This window comes from Natrix helvetica (assembly GCF_964273705.1).
Source record: "Natrix helvetica genome assembly, chromosome: 12".
Lineage (NCBI taxonomy): Eukaryota > Metazoa > Chordata > Lepidosauria > Squamata > Natricidae > Natrix > Natrix helvetica.
The window spans coordinates 15,285,615-15,303,322 of record NC_138556.1 but is presented as its reverse complement, the minus strand read 5'-3'; the positions used below and the strand labels follow the sequence as shown (position 1 = coordinate 15,303,322).

At 46.6% G+C, this 17,708-nt stretch overlaps 1 protein-coding gene across 2 annotated transcripts in view; it reads right to left on the bottom strand.

The window, feature by feature from the left end:
• Positions 1–12,399, bottom strand: part of LOC309398006 (tropomodulin-3-like) — a 29,501-nt gene extending 17,102 nt beyond the window's left edge. The window contains exons 1-3 of one of the 2 annotated variants that reach the window (XM_081964483.1): positions 12,265–12,399; positions 1,540–1,738; positions 9–165 (exon numbers count right to left, since the gene is read on the bottom strand). In XM_081964483.1, the coding sequence (XP_081820609.1) occupies positions 9–165; positions 1,540–1,665 (283 nt within the window). In that variant the 5' untranslated portion in view covers positions 1,666–1,738; positions 12,265–12,399. Of the gene's footprint in view, positions 1–8; positions 166–1,539; positions 1,739–11,645; positions 11,667–12,264 lie in introns of those variants that run through there. The other variant, XM_081964484.1, reaches the window with a different exon arrangement.
• Positions 12,400–17,708: the final 5,309 nt, after the last annotated feature.

Below are 17,708 nucleotides of genomic sequence, written 5' to 3'. Positions count from 1 at the left end.
GCGGTTACCTTTCTTTTCTCCCGTGTAAGGCACAACTTCCTCAACGTCTTTCTGCTCCAGAGCTTGTTTCTCCAAAAATGACAGCAGCTTTTCTCGGTCAAAAGGCCCTCCGGGTTTTTTCACAGTCTGGTCCTTCTGCCGGAATCCCGCTGGCAACAGGGCGTTCTGTGAAACGAAAGGAAGAGGTGAATCCTCTTGCAGCCCACACGGAGAATGAACCAAAAATGAGAGAGAGCTTGGAGACTTAGTGGACAACCAGCTAAATATGAGCCAGTCGTGTACGGCGGCAGCCAAAAAAGCCACTCCAGGGGAAGGACACTACAAAATCTCCATTCCCTCCCGACTCCAGGGGAAGGACACTGCAAAATCTCCATTCCCTCCCGACTCCAGGGGAAGGACACTACAAAATCTCCATTCCCTCCCGACTCCAGGGGAAGGACACTGCAAAATCTCCATTCCCAGCCCACTTGCCAGTTCTCTGAACTACTCAAAAATTCTGCTGGATTTCACCCCTGGTTGAGACTCTAGAAAGAGTGCAGAGAATAGCAACCAGGATGATGAGGGGACTAGAGGCTCAAACATACAAAGAACGGTTGTAGGAACTGGGCGTGGCTACTCTAGAGAAAAAAGTTACCCTGTGCTTTACAGAACTGTCAGGCGCAAACCATCAGACCCACAAGTATACAGTTCAAACTAGCTACTTTATTGTTCTCTGCCTATAATGGAGAAATCTGCCCAGATTGGCAGCTTTCACCTGGGAAAGAGAGCATGGGGAATTCTGGGAGTTGGAAGTCCATGCATCTTCAATCTGCCAAAGTTGGAAACTCTGCTCTAAGGCATTCAAGAGGAGTCAGAGCTAACCCTCTTCTGCTTACTATACATAGTGGGTCTAAGCTCACTTGAACCCTTCTCCCATCCAGAAACCTATGGGAAACACAATAGAAGATGGAAAGAGGGGAGGGGAGGGGAGGGGAGGAAGAAGGCAGGGGAGGGGAGGAAGGAGAGAGTGAGGAGGGGAGGAAAGGAAAGGAAGGGAGAGAAGAAGGAGAGATAGGGGAGGGAAGGGGAGGGGAGAGGAGAGGAAGAAGGAAAGTGGGGAGGGGAGGGAAGAGAGGAGAGGAAGAATGGGAGGAGAGGAGAGAAAGGAGAGAGTGAGGAGGGGAGTAAAGGAAAGGAGGGGAGAGAAGAAGGAGAGAGAGGGGAAAGAAGGGTGGGGGAGAGGAGAAGAAGAAGGAAAGTGGGGAGGGGAAGGGAGAGAGGAGGAGATGAGAGGGGAGGGGAGGAGAGAAAGAAAGAAGGGGAGGGGAGGAGAGGGGAGGAAGGCGAGAGAGAGGAGGGGAGGAAAGGAAAGGAGGGGAGAGAAGGAGAGGGGCGGGAAGGAAGGGAAGAAGGAAAGAGCAGAGGGGAGGGGAGAGAGGAGGAGAGGGGAGGGGGAGAGGAAATTTCTCCTTAGTTCTAGATGTTTCCATCCATTGCTTCTTGTCCTGCCTTCAGGTGGTATGGAAAGGCTAACAAAACATTGGGACCAGATGTACACACCTCTGGATCAAGGTCATCCAGGACAGTTTCCAATTGCTTCAGTTCTTCTTCAGACAACTTGCCCAAAATTTCATCTTCATCGAGTTCCCTGTATTTGTCCAAGTCTTTCCGGAAAGGGAGCGCCATCACTCGGGCAGACCAACGTCAAGGAGCTTGACCAACGAACAGCAAGACCAAGATCTTAGCTTTGGGTTTTTAACTGGAAGGATAGAAAGGAGGGGGGGGGAAAATTTATTCGTTTAGCAAAGTCCCATGAACTAAAGGTAATTCACATGAGCAACTCATCCGACGATGCAGGAGAAATTATCTACAACTGCTTTACCACTCTGCTGATGGCGAAGCATGCCTCCAAAAACTTAAGATGATGCGCAACAAACCCCACTAGAGATGGGTTGCAGCCTGCCAGTGGCCAGCAGAGCTGGGAGCAGATTCGGACAGTAAGGAGGTTGGGGAGGAACATGGGCCAGTCCTGGAGTCAGGGAAGGCTCTGATGAGGGCTCTGTGTCGGAGGCAGAGAGGGGGCCAGAGCCGTATGCCAGTTATCAGCTGCCTTCAGAGTCAGACATCAGTGAGGCAGATGAACAGCTGGAGCCTGTTCCCAATGTGCGCATGCGCAGAGTTGCCAGACGAAGGAAACAGCTAAAGAACAGGGGTCAACTTGGAAGTAAGGCCACAGGTGGACAATGAATGGCCCCTCCCAGAGGGAATAAAAGAGGGGCGAAAGGGGAGTGGAGTTTGCAGGAGACAATTAGTTCACTTAATTGTGACTCTCCGAGACACCTTGCCAAGTTCTGCAGATATCGGCCTGGCAGCTCTCCAAGCCAGATAAAGTCTGTGACTATAAATCCTCCCTTGAAAGACTTTGCCAGCTGTGAATGAGCAGAATTCACAGGAAATTAATAAAAGGGGTCAGAACAAGATGTGCCCTTGTCATCAAACAGGGAAGGGGCTGAGCATTATTAACATACATCTAGAATGTGGGGACTTAAGATGTGGGGATTTCAACTCCCAGAAGTTCCCCCGTCAGCCACGGAGGAGACGTAGGCCTTCTAGTACGGCCAGCCCCGAATGTTCTCTTGCTAAAAAGCACACGTTTCCTATCAGCCTCCTCCAACCTGGCTCTCTCCCAACATTCAATTGCACTTCCTGTTAAGTTAGCTAGGGATTATGCGGAGTTTCAGTCAAGGAAACGGATGGCGTATAGCATAGAGAGCCGAGGCTTTGGCTTCAAAAGTCCAGTCCATATCATCATCAACTCTGTAAGTACCAGAGTCATATCCCGAAGTACGCCTAGCGCTCTTCAGGGCAACGCAAAACTCTTCAGGGACTGTGGGCACTCTGAACTTGGTTGTTTTCTGGCAGATCTTTCATTACCCAACTAGGTAACATCATCAATGCTAGAAGGGAATGGTCTAATTTTGTATATACTTGTGATGGCGAACCTATGGCACGCTTGCCACAGGTGGCAGGTGCAGCCATATCTGCTGGTACGCAAGCCATCAGCCCCAGCGCGGCCAGTTGAATTTCAGCCTTCCGGAGGGCTAGAGGAGGCCGTTTTCGCCCTCCCCAGGTTTCAGAAAAGCCTCCGGAATCTGGGGAGGGCAAAAACTCCTCCCCCCCATGCATGCCCAAGGGGTCGCACACGCGAGGGGCTGGACTAGAAGACCTCCCACGTCCCTTCCAACTCTGCTATCGTATTTGGATTTGTACGACTGAGAATCTCCACAGACATTTACTAATGCAATATGGTGGTTTTTAAAAAAAACGAAGTACCCTGATCTTGTGCGCAGTGTTTTTCTCCTCTTCCTAAACCTCCTTTTCAGCTCAAGCCAAGTCATCTCAAAAGAAAGGGGCTTCCTGTGGTTAATAAGCAGGGCACCACCACTAGCTGTCAAGCTGTGCCATCTCTGTGCCAAGCCCCCAGCTGTTTGCGTTCCCCTCCCCTCGAGCACCAGCGCATCTGTTCAGAATCACAGAGCATTACCGTGCGAGGGGGAGGGGTTGCACCATGGAAAAGACCTTGTCAACAATGGGTTGGACACACACAAGAACAATTCTCTTCTCTCCAGTGATCAAGGGATGCCAGCGGTTGTTTAATCTTAAGCCAGTCTAAAAAACAACAACCCCTCCGTTATATCTGGAACTGTCTCAGCGTGCAAAAGTTGTTACTCGTGGGCAAATTCGGCACCTCCACAGAATGAAGCTTTGGAAGTTCTCCAGAAGAAGCCCTGGCAGCTACTGCTCTGCCCCAAAGCCCTGCCATGCTTCCCCTGTGTCCCCTCGCTCTTTGGGCATTGGGGTATTACTGGCTGGCTGGTTTTGTGGAGTGCCACACCAGGCTGAGCCACAGCCACCTACAAAAATGTCGGGGCATGCTTCGCTTTGCAAATTCTCCTGGATAAAATGGTTTGGAAATAAACCCGTCTCTAAGCCAGACTCTGTAAGTCTAACTTCTAGATCAAAAATCAAGGCTCGGGGGGGGGGGGGGGGCACAGATCTGACCCGTGGGGTGCTTAGATCTGGTCCGCGGGACCACCCTGGAGACAGTGAAGATCCAGCCAGCGGTGCTTCTACCAGCAAAAACAGAGCTCGGGAAAGCTGCGTGCGGTCCTCCCGAGTGCCATGAATATTTCACAGAAGACACTTCTTGTAGTCAACTTGATGAATCTGATTTACCACATTTTATATTGGAAGCACATTCTATTAATTGTACTGAATGCATATCCTGACAGGACGAGGTGGCTCAGCGGCTAAGATGCTGAGCTTGTCGATCAGAAAGGTCGGCAGTTCGGCAGTTCGAATCCCTAGCGCCGCATAACCGAGTGAGCTCCCGTGACTTGTCCCAGCTTCTGCCAACCTAGCAATTCGAAAGGAGGTAAAAAAACGCAAGGAGAAAAATAGGGACCCCCCTTTGGTTGGATGGTAACAGCGTTCCGTGCGCCTTTGGCGTTTAGTCATGCCGGCCACATGACCACGGAGACGTCTTTGGACAGCGCTGGCTCTTCGGCTTTGAAACGGAGATGAGCACCGCCCCCTAGAGTCGGGAATGACTAGCATATATATGCGAGGGGAACCTTTTACCTTTATCCCCTGTAAAATGGGTGCAAAGCTTTCTGCATTCCTACCCTGACTGGCAAAGATACTTCAAACTCTTTAGGAAAATTCCTGGCATAAAAAGCAATGTTTTAATCCCTCTTCCGTGGACATTGTTGTGATGGATGAAGGCAGCAACGCTAACCTCACAAGGACATTAGCAAAATGCACGTATCCAGGAGCCTTTGACCTCGAGTGCTCTCAACTTCTGGAGGAGGTTATCATGAACTTCAAGTCGACTAAAGGTCCCATTACTTTTTTTTTTAAACAGAAGATGACCTCACAGGAAAATTAATGGGGGGGGGGGCTAATTTGGGCCAGCATGCTACAAATTGTACACTTTATCGTTGTTTCTAGGCAGCACATCTTCTGCTAATCAGCCTCCGGATGAACCTTTGCTAAAGAAAGCCAAGTTTATCAGTTTTCCACCATCAATCAAAGATCTGAAACTGGGCCAGGAGTTCAGGAAGACTAATCTGGGAGGTTTTTGTTTCTTCCTAAACTCTCACAATGGTAGAAAAGTTAACTCTTGTTGTGGCCCGCCAGCATGAGACAGTGAGGAGGTTGGGAAGGAACATGGGTCAGTCCTGGAGTCTGGGGGAAGGCTCTGCATTGGAGGCAGAGAGGGGGCCAGGGCCATCTGGTAGTTATTTGCGGCCTCTGGAGTCTGACATCAGCGAGGCAGAAGAACAGTGGGAGCCTGTTCCCAGTGTGCACATGCGCAGAGTTGCCAGAAGGCAAGAACAATTAAGAAAACAGGGATCGACTCGGGAGTAAGGCTTGGAGATGACTGGTCCTTCCCATAAGACATAAAAGAGGAGCGAACGGGACGCGAGCTTTTGCAGGAAGCAATTAGTTCCTCTGGTCGGTTCAAGCTTTGAAAAGTTCTGTTTGACTCTGTGCTAAGTTTGGCCTTGCTCTGCATTGGGCAATTAGTTCTCTGGCAGCATTCCCAGGGAGATAAGGTGTGCGTTTATCAACATTCCCCTGAAAGACTGTGGCAACTCCAGCAGACATCTGTCGGAATCTTCACAGACTGTTTGTGAAGCCTTGCGGACTGTGAATGACCATAATTCACAGCCGTGTAAATAAAAGGGGATTTGGGGGACTGAGATTGTGATTTATGCTTTCTCAGGAAGCCTAGGTCAGAATAACTCTTCACTTCTGCACTGTGCATGGTCCAGCAAAGTTCTCTGCATGGTTATTACCGTTAAATCCATTCGCGTGGAAATGCAACACAATATTGTAATGTGGAAGGTTGTGATCCCTTTATAACAGGCTCCACTGCTTGCTTCCCTAGCCAGCCCGAAACCTGCGGGCAGCCGTTGCAAACCTGTTCCACAGGTATCTGAATTGTCACTTCAGGTTTGACTTTCTACCCTATGCCTAAGGCGGCTCCATTTTGATGAACAAAAGATTTGCTATATTGTCTTTCTGCTTTAAACAGGTTCTGTGACTGATCCTGCTTTATTTCTTGTTTAAGGGATTGATACAGAGGCAAATATAGAGGCAAATTTAGACAGCATACTACAAAGCAGAGACATCACCCTGACAAGAAAAGTGTGTATAGTCAAGGCTATGGTTTTCCCGGTTGCAATGGATTTCTGTGAAAGCAGGACCACAAGGAAGGCTGAGCGCCAAGGAATGGAGGCCTTTGAACTCTGGTGCTGGAGAAGACTCCTGTGAGTCCCTTGGAATGAAAGGCCATCCAACTGGTCAGTCCTAGAGGAGATCAACCCTGGATGCTCTTTAGAAGGCCCGATTCTGAAGAGGAAACTCAAATACTTTGGCCACCTAATGAGAAGGAAGGATTCACTGGAGAAGAGCCTCATGCTGGGAACGATGAAGGGCAAAAGAAGAAGGGAACGATAGAGAATGAGGTGGCTGGAAGGAGTCACTGAAGCAGTCGGAGTGAGCTTCAATGGACTCCCGAGGATGGTAGAGGACAGGAAGGCCTGGAGGAACGTTGTCCATGGAGTCGCAATGGATTGGACATGACTTTGCAACTAACTAACTAACATAGCCAGAAAAAAGCTCCAAAGGGGAGAAGATTCTTCTTGGTCATTCTTGGCTTTTCAGTTGAAGTCAACTAGCAAGCCAGAATGCTACATAATCTAAAAGTTATTTTGGAGGGAAAGTGTCTTGAAATCACAGAATAACTCTGCCGCCTTGCAGGATTCTGCTCGTTGGGAATATTAACCATTATTTCATCTGGAAGCGATTTGAGGCTCTTTCCAGGTTTCCGGCCATGACCATCCCCTTGTCTGAATTCAGAATAGGCCAACATGGCTGAGCAAAGAACACCCCACGCAGTTCCTCCCCTGCTAGCTTGCCAATTTGGCTCCGCGACTTGACAGGGATCCGGCCTCCTATCCAGATTTTTGCTATTGTGTAATTGTTCTTTGCAGGACACAGATTGGAAAGCATGAATGAAGTTGAGAAATGGCGCCTGTTCCAACCGATCGCTGCTTCACCTCAATCATCCTAACCGCAAAAGATAAATGGGATTGTCTTTCCAAATTTTTTTGGACAGACAATCCCATTTATATTTTACCCTAAAACACTCTACTCCTTCCTTCCTTCCTTCTCTTTTCTTTCTTTCTCTTCTTTCCTTCCCTCCTTTTCTTTCTTTCCTTCCTTTTTTCTTTCCTTCCTTCCGTCTCTCTTTCTTTCCTCCCTCCCTTTTCTTTCCTTTTCTTTCTTTCCTTCCTTCCATTCCTTCCTTCTCTCTTTTTCTTTCCTTCCTTCCCTTCCTTCTCTTTTCTTTTTCTTTCTCTTCCTTCCTTCCCTCCTTTTCTTTCTTTCCTTCCTTCCTTTTTTCTTTCCTTCCTTCTGTCTCTTTTTCTTTCCTTCCTTCCTTCCATTCCTTTCTTCTCTTTCTTTCCTTCCTTCCTTTTTTCCTTTCCTTCCTTCTCTTTCTTTTCCTTCCTCCCTTTTCTTTCCTTCTTTTCTTTCTTTCCTTCCTTCTCTTTCTTTCCTTCCTTCCATTCCTTCCTTCCTACTCTTTCTTTCTTTCCTTCCTTCCTTCATTCTTTCCTTCCTTCCTTTCCATACATAATGACACCTTGTTCACGGGGAAATAGCTCAGCATAAATAGAAGTACCAGCAACCGACAGCTAATTTTGCTATAAGAAATACCAGGCACATCTTATTCGTAATAACCCTCTGAAACAAGAGGGATGAAAAGAATGGGTCAACTATTAGGCACAGTAATGATGAAGATTAAAAAAGTTAAGCATTATATTCTTCCAAACCCTCCTTAAGAACTCTGTGTCACCCACACCAGAAAGCTAACTGAGCAGGATGTCCCAGTTCATTATGAAAATGTTTTGAGTAGGTCTAGATTTTCCGAGCAAACACAGCCCAGTGCGTCAAGGGAGGCCTGTTATTTAAGTGTCATTTCTGGATGGAAACAGAGATTTCAAAAGCTCTTATTTCCGGTTTGCACTTAGCTATACTCTCAGCACCGGAAATGCCTTTCTGTTAAAATAACAGAAACCCATTTACCTTTATCAGAAACGCACATTCTTTAATCCCAGAACTTTTGGGAAAGCACACCCTCTCTGTGTATTTTTATTTATTTATTAATCTGAAGGGATAGCATCTGAAAACAAGGCAGGATTGCACAAATTAAAGAGAGCGGAGAGAGTAGAACCTCCAGTCACGAACCATAATTCGTTCCATAACTTTGGTCGCAACACGATTTGGTTGTGACCCGAACCTAATTTTGGAAATTTGCTGCTGACCAAAAAAAGGGGGGCACAGAAGGGGAAATCGGCCACACGGGGGAAATAAATTATGATTTTTGGGGGGTCGGAACCCCGATTTGGTTGTGGTCAGAAGCGTTCATGACCAAAGGTTCTACTGCTTCTGAATTCTACCTTAGGCTTCCTTTCCCCCTGAGTAAAATTTTAGGAATTCAGTAACTTTGGACATTCTTTCATTCAGCTAGAAGCTGTGGGCAATCAGAGAGATTTAACAGACTTTAACAGATTAAGAGAGTTGGAAGGGACCTTGTAGGTCATCTAGTCCAACCCCGTGCCCAAGCAGGAGACCCTACACCATTTCTGACAAATGCAGTCCAATCTTTTCTTGAAAGTCTCCAGTGATGAAGCTCCCACAACTTTTTAACAGATTAACAGAGTTGGAAGGGACCTTGTGGGCCTTCTAAACCAACCCCCCACTCAAGCAGGAGACCCTAAACGAGATGTTGGCGACCTGTCTCCAGAACCAACTTTTTACAAGAATTTTTTTCTGAGATTAGGTAATTCCTGAATTTAGGTTCTGGCTGACCTTAAAAGTTAAGATGTCAGCTACCAAGGTCAACAACCTAACAGGTAAGAAAGCTCATACTCTAATAGCACCAAATTCAACACCAGGATTTGAACTCTGCTCTTTATTTTTTTTTAAAAGGTCTGTATGAATGCCCATTTTAAACAACTCTGGATACTCAGGTTGCTCTTCCCATTTCTAATTTACTACACCACACCAGCCTTCACATCCTAGTTTTTCATATTCTGGGAGGTCTTAAAGAGAGTTTTGTTTTTATTCCACATTCTTTGTTTTGTTCTTACCCCTGGAAAAAGAATCAGACATCGCAACAAAGTTTGCCCTAAACACAAACTCACTGCCTCGCAAGCAACTTTTAGAGACATTCCTGATTTAATACAGTGACTTATATAGGTAAAGGTTCCCCTCGTACATATGTGCTAGTCGTTCCCGACTCTAGGGGGCGGTGCTCATCTCCGTTTCAAAGCCAAAGAGCCGGGATGCTGTTCCCTTCCCACCAAAGGTGGTTCCTATTTTTCTACTTGCATTTTTTACGTGCTTTCAAACTGCTAAGTTGGCAGAAGCTGGGACAAGTAATGGGGGCTCACTCCATTACGTGGTGCTAGGGATTCGAACCGCTGAACTGCCAACCTGTCTGGTCGACAAGCTCAGCGTCTTAGCCACTGAGCCACTGACTTATATAGCATAGCGATTAAGCCCTGGACCTAGGTTTTCCAAAGTGAGAAGAGCTTGAGGACATTGTTCTACCTCAACCGTTGCGCCAAATGCGTAAGATTTTAGAATGTCACCAAAGAAACCGTTATCGGAGTGCTCAGATCTCCAAAAGGAGCATCCGTGGATCTCTTTCTCCCCATCCTGATCTCAGCCTGGCGGGCTAGGATCAGCGCTTCTGCATATCCCATACTGCAATCTTTTCCAACGCTCCCAAGTTTATCCCGTTCTTGGTGCTGGTTTGTTGAAGCGCTAAGCAAGCAAGCAGGGACAAGAACACAGGGAAGGAAGGAGCTAAGCCAGGCCGGAGACATTTGCTGCCTGAGGCAAAGGAGACAATAGCAGCCTTTTCTATTCGGTGTATATAAAAACCAGCAGCTTTCTCTAATGTTGGCACACATCCCTCACCACACCTTAAAGAACAAACTGCAGGGAGAGCTGTAGGCATGCAGTTCTCCACCTCCTCGCTGCTCTGTTATTCTGCCTTACGGGGAAAAGCCAGTCTCATTTCTCTTTGGTTCCTCCTGGGGCCAGGTTGCAAACTGGACTCATAAGCCTGCTTTTGTAGGGGGATCTACCAGACAGCATCTCACCTGAGAATACACCCTTCCCTCCTCGCCCAAACTGAAACCAGACAGATCAAACACCTCCACACTGTCTATCGGATATTAATACAGTTGAGAGAGTCCAGAGGTATTTCACAAGAATAGTACTCCACTCCTCTGCTCGTAATAGGATAACGTATGCCACCAGGTTTGAAATTATGGGTTTTGGATAACCTAGAACACTTATTAAGGTCTGACCTAAGCGTAGTACATAAAATTATCCGCTACAATGTCCTACCTGTCAAGGACTGCTTCCACTTCAACCACAATAATACACGAGCAAACAATTAATACAAACTCAAGGTAAAACGCACCAAACTCAGTTGCAGAGAATACAACTTTAACAACAGAGTGGTCAATGCCACGAATGCACTACCGGAGCCGGGTGTTACATCCCCAAACCCCCCTAATTTCAACCTAAGACTGTCTAAGTGTTGACCTCACCCCATTCCCTAAGAGGTCCGTAAAAGGGGCGCGCATAAGAATACCGGTGTGCTTACCGTCCCTGTCCTATGGTCTCCATTTATTCGTACCCATTGACTGTGTTCATATGAATGTTTGTACTTATACCTGTTATCTTTTACACGTTTGACAAACTAAGTAAAATAAGAAATACAGTCCCAAGATGACAGAAGCAAGGCTACATTTCAAACCACCTCAGCAAGAAACATCCTAAATGAACAGGTCTATGGGTAACACCCTTTCTTCCTGGATCTCCCGGGCAGATTTCGTCTGGCTCAGACAGTTGATTGGAATAATCCCAGGAAAAAGATGAAGTACGAAGAGGGGATTTTGGGGGGGGGGGGGGGGGGCTGTACGATAATTGGACTACAGACGTCGGGCCAGCTAGGATGAGATAGACAACACACAAACATTTCCAGGCCTGGCATTACATAGGGAAAAGCTGCACAACTTATTTGTAGTATGGTACTATCCGTGCTGGCTTGTATCTGCTAGAATAATCAAGTCTGAGCTGAAACTTTTTGGAAAAGGCAACATGAAGGGTTGGTGCCACTGAGCTGCCTGAACAAGTTTTTTTTCATGCCTCCCCTCCTTTACAAAACAAAAAAGGTAAAAAGAAGCCTGCTTTGGTTCAGTCCGACAAGGGTGGGAAGAAAAATCAGGCATCGGAAACAATAGGAGAACATTGCAAAGGAGGAAGAGAAAAGAAAAGGGAAGAGAAGGGAGAGGAGAGGAGAGGAGAAGGGAAGAAAAGAGAAGAAAAGAGAAAAGACCCATAGGGAATGCCTATGGTCAATTCCTGTGCGATCTAATCCTTAAACCTCCACAGCATTTTAAAGTGGGGAAAAAAATAGGCTTTTTTCCAAGCTTGGCTGGGAGTGACTAATATCGATTCTAAAGGTCGGGCTGCCAACTCCATCAGCAAAGGGTCAAAAAGCAACTCACCCGCAGCTCCTGACCCAGGATTTTAGGCTGGGCTTGCCTTGGGAGAAAGCTGAGCTCGAATGGAGCCAGAGGGCAGAAAAGGGGAAATGCCCCAGAATTGGAGCGGGGGGGTGGTTGGGTGTAAGTTTGTTCCCAATGACAAGGGCGGGGCAGGGAGGTCCCTGGTTGCGGAGGGGTGTCCGCGTCTCCCGAGCAAGAGCAGAAAACGACAACTGAGAGGGATCGGGGCTCCTGCCCCAAACTTCCTTCTCTCCCCCCTCCCCTAAATCCCACCCCGCAGCCTCTCCTGGCCGCCCCCGCAAGGGGGGACTCAGCCCCCGCCCCCAGTTGGACTCTCCAGCCCATCATCCTTGGCTGCAGGAGCTGACGGCGCGCGATCCGAGCCCGAGGGAGGGTGGGGGGTCCCAGCCCACCCGGAGGGCGCCTGGTTGCAGAAGGGAGCCCGATTCTTCCCCCGCCTTCCTATGGGAAAAAAGTCTGCCTTCGCCGCCTCCTTCCCGTTTTCTTCCTCGGCTTTGCAACTTTCCGGATAAATCTGACCCCCCCCCAACTCTTATTTTGGGGGCCATTTGAAGACCCCCTCCCTCCTCCTCCCCGCTCGAGCCCCCGCCGGACTCACCCAGCCGGAGAAGTCCCAGCCTCGAAGTTTGTAAAAAACTACAAGAGCTGTTTCCGCCCGGCTACTGCGCCTGCGCGTCCTCAATTGGAGTCCACGATAGCTCGGAGGCGGCGAATGGCTTCTTGGGAGTTGTAGTCCGCCATTGATCTTCGGCTGTAGTCCATTCAACCCATGGGTGGGGATGGAGAGCGGCTTTTTCCTTGTTTTTAGTTACTGACTTTTTTTTTTTTGCCTTTTGGGGTTTTCAAGAGCCTCTTGATGCGGGGGGTGGGGGGAGAAGGAGAGTGCAAAAGCTGGCTTGAAACGCAACATTAAGAAAACTAAGATCATGGCATCCGGCCCTCTCAATCCCTGGCAAATAGATGGGAAAGAAATGGAGGTAGTAACAGATTTTATTTTCCTGGCCTCCAAGATCACCGCAGATGGGGACTGCAGCTAAGAAATTAAAAGAGGTTTGCTCCTGGGGACGAAAGCGATGGCAAATCTAGACAGCATACTGAAAGCAAAGACATCACCCTGCCAACAAAAGTGTGTATAGTCAAGGCTACGGTTTTCCAAGTTGCAATGGATGGCTGTGAAAGTTGGACTATGAGGAAGGCTGAGCGCCAAAGAATGGAGGCCTTTGAACTCTGGCTCTGGAGAAGACTCCTGCATTGAGTCCCTTGGATTGCAAGGTGATCCAACCGGTCAATCCTAGAGGAGATCAACCCTGACTGCTCTTTAGAAGGCCAGATCCTGAAGAGGAAACTCAAAGACTTTGGCCACCTAAGGAGAAGGAAGGACTCCCTGGAGAAGAGCCTCATGCTAGGAACAATTGAGGGCAAAAGAAGAAGGGGAAGACAGAGAATGAGATAGCTGGATGGAGTCACCGAAGCAGTCGGAGTGAGCTTAAATGGACTCCAAAGGATGGTAGAGGACAGGAAGGCCTGGAGGAACGTTGTCCATGGGGTTGCGATGGGTCAGACACAACTTCGCAACTGACAACAAAAATTGTGTGAATTCGAAAAATGGGTTTCAGTAACCAGGCAACCCTCATTGAAAAGGGGAAAAAAAGGAAGAGAAGCATCAACCCGGCTCTCATCTACCTGTAAATAAATCTCAATAGTTTGATCCAGTGCACTTCAATCATTATTTACAATCCGGCTCGATTTATACAAAAACATGAAGTCAAAGCCCAGTGTGAAAGACAAAGCTCTCCAAGGGCTTTTTTATTTATTTTTTTGGTCGTGCATTAAGCATCTCTGCAATTTTGCTGCAACTGAGCAGCTCGGACAGTGTCACAATTGTGTGAGTCTTCACTTGAGAATGAGAGTGAGCAGGGTGAGAACTCCTGGCACGCTGCCCTGTGGCGTGAGTGAAGGGGGACCTTTGTGTGCTCAGAGGATGGCTGCCATTGTGTAGAAGTCCATTAGAATTCAGTAAGGCTTCTTAATGGGCCAATATTTTCAGCCAAGGCTCCAGCAGAGCTGAAAATAAACAGGTCCTTTCCCCCGGGGGAAAAAGCTCAGCTTCTGGAAGGACGGAAGAAAGAAATTCAAAGGTTTCAGCAAGCTTTGGGAAAATGCAGGCTTTTAAAAGGGTTTGTGAGCTCATCTCTTATTCTAATGAGAAAGGCGAACTCTTGGGGATACTCCAAAAAGCCAAATTAGATGTTTTCCAGGGAAATCTACTGCGGTGTGCATGCTATGTACTATATAGCAGACGGGATATGCAACAAAATGGTACAGGCTGAATGCTGCAGGGTGTGAAATGTTCAGGATTAGACTGATGTGTGGAGCACAGCCTTTTAAAAACAATAATAATAATTTGTATTAATTTCATATTAAAATATTGGACATAGTGCGACCATCCTGGTGTTATCTCCGCCATACACACTAAAATATAGAACAAATATCATATACACTCATCGTACCTTATTAATGATATACAATTATTCTGCCCATTTATACTCATTTGTATTTACACATGTTACATCACATTTCGGGTCTACAAATCCTGTTTATTTCCTATTCCAACTTCTACTTCTCTGTTCCAATCAGAGGTGGCATTCAGCCGGTTCTGACCAGTTCTGGAGAACTGGTAGCGGAAATTTGGAGTAGTTCGGAGAACTGGTAAATATCGCCTATGGCTGGTCCCCCCTCCCAGCTATTCTCTGCCTCCCGAGTCCCAGCTGATCCGGAGAAAATGGGGGAACCCCCCCCCCCCCAATGCGGCTTGCTAGGTTAGAGGTCCAACTCTGTTAATCTCTTAAATCTGTATCTTCCTCCAGCTTGATTTAAGCAGCTATCTGTAGCTAAAATTGATTTTTTAGAATGGAGTTTCTTTTACTGTTAGCTATAAAATTCCATCTTAAAATGATTTCTATCCAGGAAGGAGACAGGAATAAATCAATTACTCCAACAGGCACGCAGACTCATTTATTAGGCATAGTTTTTGAGAAACGAGCCTCTTGTCTTTTGACAAGCAATCTCAGAAACACAGTGGGAATTCAAACGTTGCACTAAAGGTACGGATTCTTTCAAACATGATGGTAGCTTCTTTATTTAGACAAAGAAACATTGGGAGCTGTGCATAGGTGCTATTTAGTCAGCATGAATCCAGGGCTCTGAACTGTATTTCAAGGTAGCTTCAAAGTGGACCAAGGAGCTCAATTAAACCCAGTCTTTGATGACTCTGTGGTTTTACAGAGGGGACAGAAATAAGACGAGCATCTTAGCATTTATCTTATTGCAGAATGCATCTTATAATTAGCTTATTTATAATGTTCTAAAGAGGCGCCTGGTTTAATTAAATAAGTGCATGCCTCATTATACTTCAATGATAGTGGAAGATCTTGCTGGATGTTTACTGGACTGGTTTTATGTATGATTATAGTTCCGGAAACAGAAAGCAGCTAAGAGTCGGGCTTATCTTTGATCTGGTAAATCCCAGTGCCTTTGAATGTTGCTGTCATGCTAGACTGGGAAAGGTTTGTCATAGGCATTTAAGAGATTGCTCCAAGGAATAGACAGAGGAGGTGACAGTTGGCTTCTTTCTGTGATTCAGATTGGTAGTAATAGACTTCGTTAAACATACATTCTAACTATCTGGTGTAGTACTCTAAATCAAAGTATCCCATGCCAATTGGGGAACAGGAATTTGACACCATCTGCACAGCTCCCCTGGGTTTTAGATCAGGGGTCACCAAACTTTCGGACCTCAGGGACCATTACATTCATAATTTTAAATCCTGTGGGCTACTCATATGATCTGCCTAATGACGGGATGGGTGGGCGTGCCTTGATGGTCATGGGACTGGATGGGTGTGGCCAACTCGATGTCACTCACATCAAGGGGCGCCTCGCCAGCCTGTACTCGCCCCTCCCCTCTCAGCCATCCTCTCCTCCCCGCTCCTTAGGGCCCCAACAGGAAGCAGTTGTTGGAGCTAAGCAACCACCATGAGAAAGAGTTGGCAAAACAGCTGGCTCAGTTCAAATTGGATCTGACCGAGAAGGAGGATCAACAGAAGCCCCTCACTGAGGACTAGGAGCATAGGCTTTCCAAACAGAGGGAAGACCTGCGGGAGTGCAAAGCCAGGTACTGGCACTTAGGGGCTCAGCGGGCTGAAATGGTCAGCCAGTTCCAGGCCATGATGCAGTCCCACTGGATCGAGGCCCTCTGGCTCTTTGCCACCAGCAGCACTTCCCTCCAGCCTTCGCCCAAAGCCCCGCACCAGGAGGCCGAAGCAGACCCCAAGTCAGAATTTCTGTCCCCCCCTCCGACCCATACAAAAAGACCCCAAAGGGGGAGATTCTCTGCAGCAACACAAACATTCATTGCACATATCCCTCCCAGGGAGCGTAGTTTGAGGACCCCTGATTTAGTGCAATATAAAAAATGCAAATAATTTTCTGCAGACCACCAAATTTTTCTCATGGACCACCAGTTTGTGACTGCTGTTTTAGATGGTACTCTATTAATAAAAACAAAGTATAAAATCTCCTTTGAATTGAGCTTAACTTCTGGTGACTGGGGTTACATTCTCGTGGTTTTTAAAAAATAGTTTGCCACTGTTTTGAGGGGGGGGGTGTTTTCAATTTTTTTAGGATGACAATTCTGGGATTTCCTAAGTACTAACCAGTTCCAACTCAAATCAGCTTTTTAGAGAATGGTCAAAGTCAGCTAAATTTTGCTTTTACATTTCACATGTTGGGGAGCCTACTCTGCTATGTTAACAAATGCTCTTGTATGTTCTGCTCAGCCCTGTCCTGAATATAATTCGGCCATGCTTATGCGTGTGATTGATGAGCCTGGCACAAACTTCAGAATTCTGTTGACTGTGAGATGTATAAAAATGATTTGGGGAAAAAGAACTTTTTTTTGAGCATTGGTTAATCTTTAACCCAACAGAGGCTAAGACCTGTCATCTTTTTTTTCTCCTGGAGATATTTTTCTCCTGGAGGTATGAAAGCCTGGTCCAATGAAACATCTGGTGAGCGTTCTCTTTTATGGACAAGCCCTGGGGAACTCCAGGGGCTAATAGCAAAATGTATTTATTGTAATATAACTGCAGTTCTGCTGTGCAACCTTCAAGCCTACATTATTGTAACGGATTTAATTTTAATCATACATCTCCATCTTCCTTTGGGTTCAGACTTAGAATCTATTTTCGGTGCCAAGTGAGGGTTGGGATAGGCATCTGAAGGTGTGTGAGATGCCCATTTACTCTTTGATTGCCTTTAAGGCTTTTGTATTACAGTAAAAGCTTTTATTGACGGGTGTTTCATTTCATCAGACTCATACACTGTTACTCAGTGCAGAATTTTTATGCTGTACTATTGTGAGTTGGGGAAGAAAGAAAGAAAGCCATGAGATCAGAGCCAAAAATTTTTAAAAAGCTGTAGACCAGGTCCATTCAAAGGACTAAATCGCAGTTTCTTTACCGATAATTTGTGAGCCCATTATAGGCAGATGAATTCATGTAACACCCAAAACAAAAACCATGCAAGTCACATTATAAAAGATGTATGGATACGCAGATTCTCATTGTTGTATTAAAGGTTAAATGTGTAACAGAAACTGACCAGGCATTAATTTCTATTAATTGTAGTCAAGTAACTTGGAATACTGCATTCAGATTTGGTCACCACCATGTAAAAAAAAATGTTGAGACGCTGGAAAGAATGCAAAGAAGAGCAATAAGGAGGATTAAGGGACTGAAGGCTAAAACATACAAAGAACAGTTGCAGGAACTGGGCATTTCTAGAAGCAATGGGTGGAAACTAATCGAGGAAAGAAGCAACTTAGAACTAAGAAGAAATTTCCTGACAGTGAGAACAGTTAACCAGTGGAACAACTGGCCTCCAGAGAGAGACGAGCAGGGGATGCTTCTCGCAAGAAGCCCAACAGGTGACAGCATCCCGCGGGAGAGGGACCACTCCTTCCCGGGAGCTCCCCAGCACGGC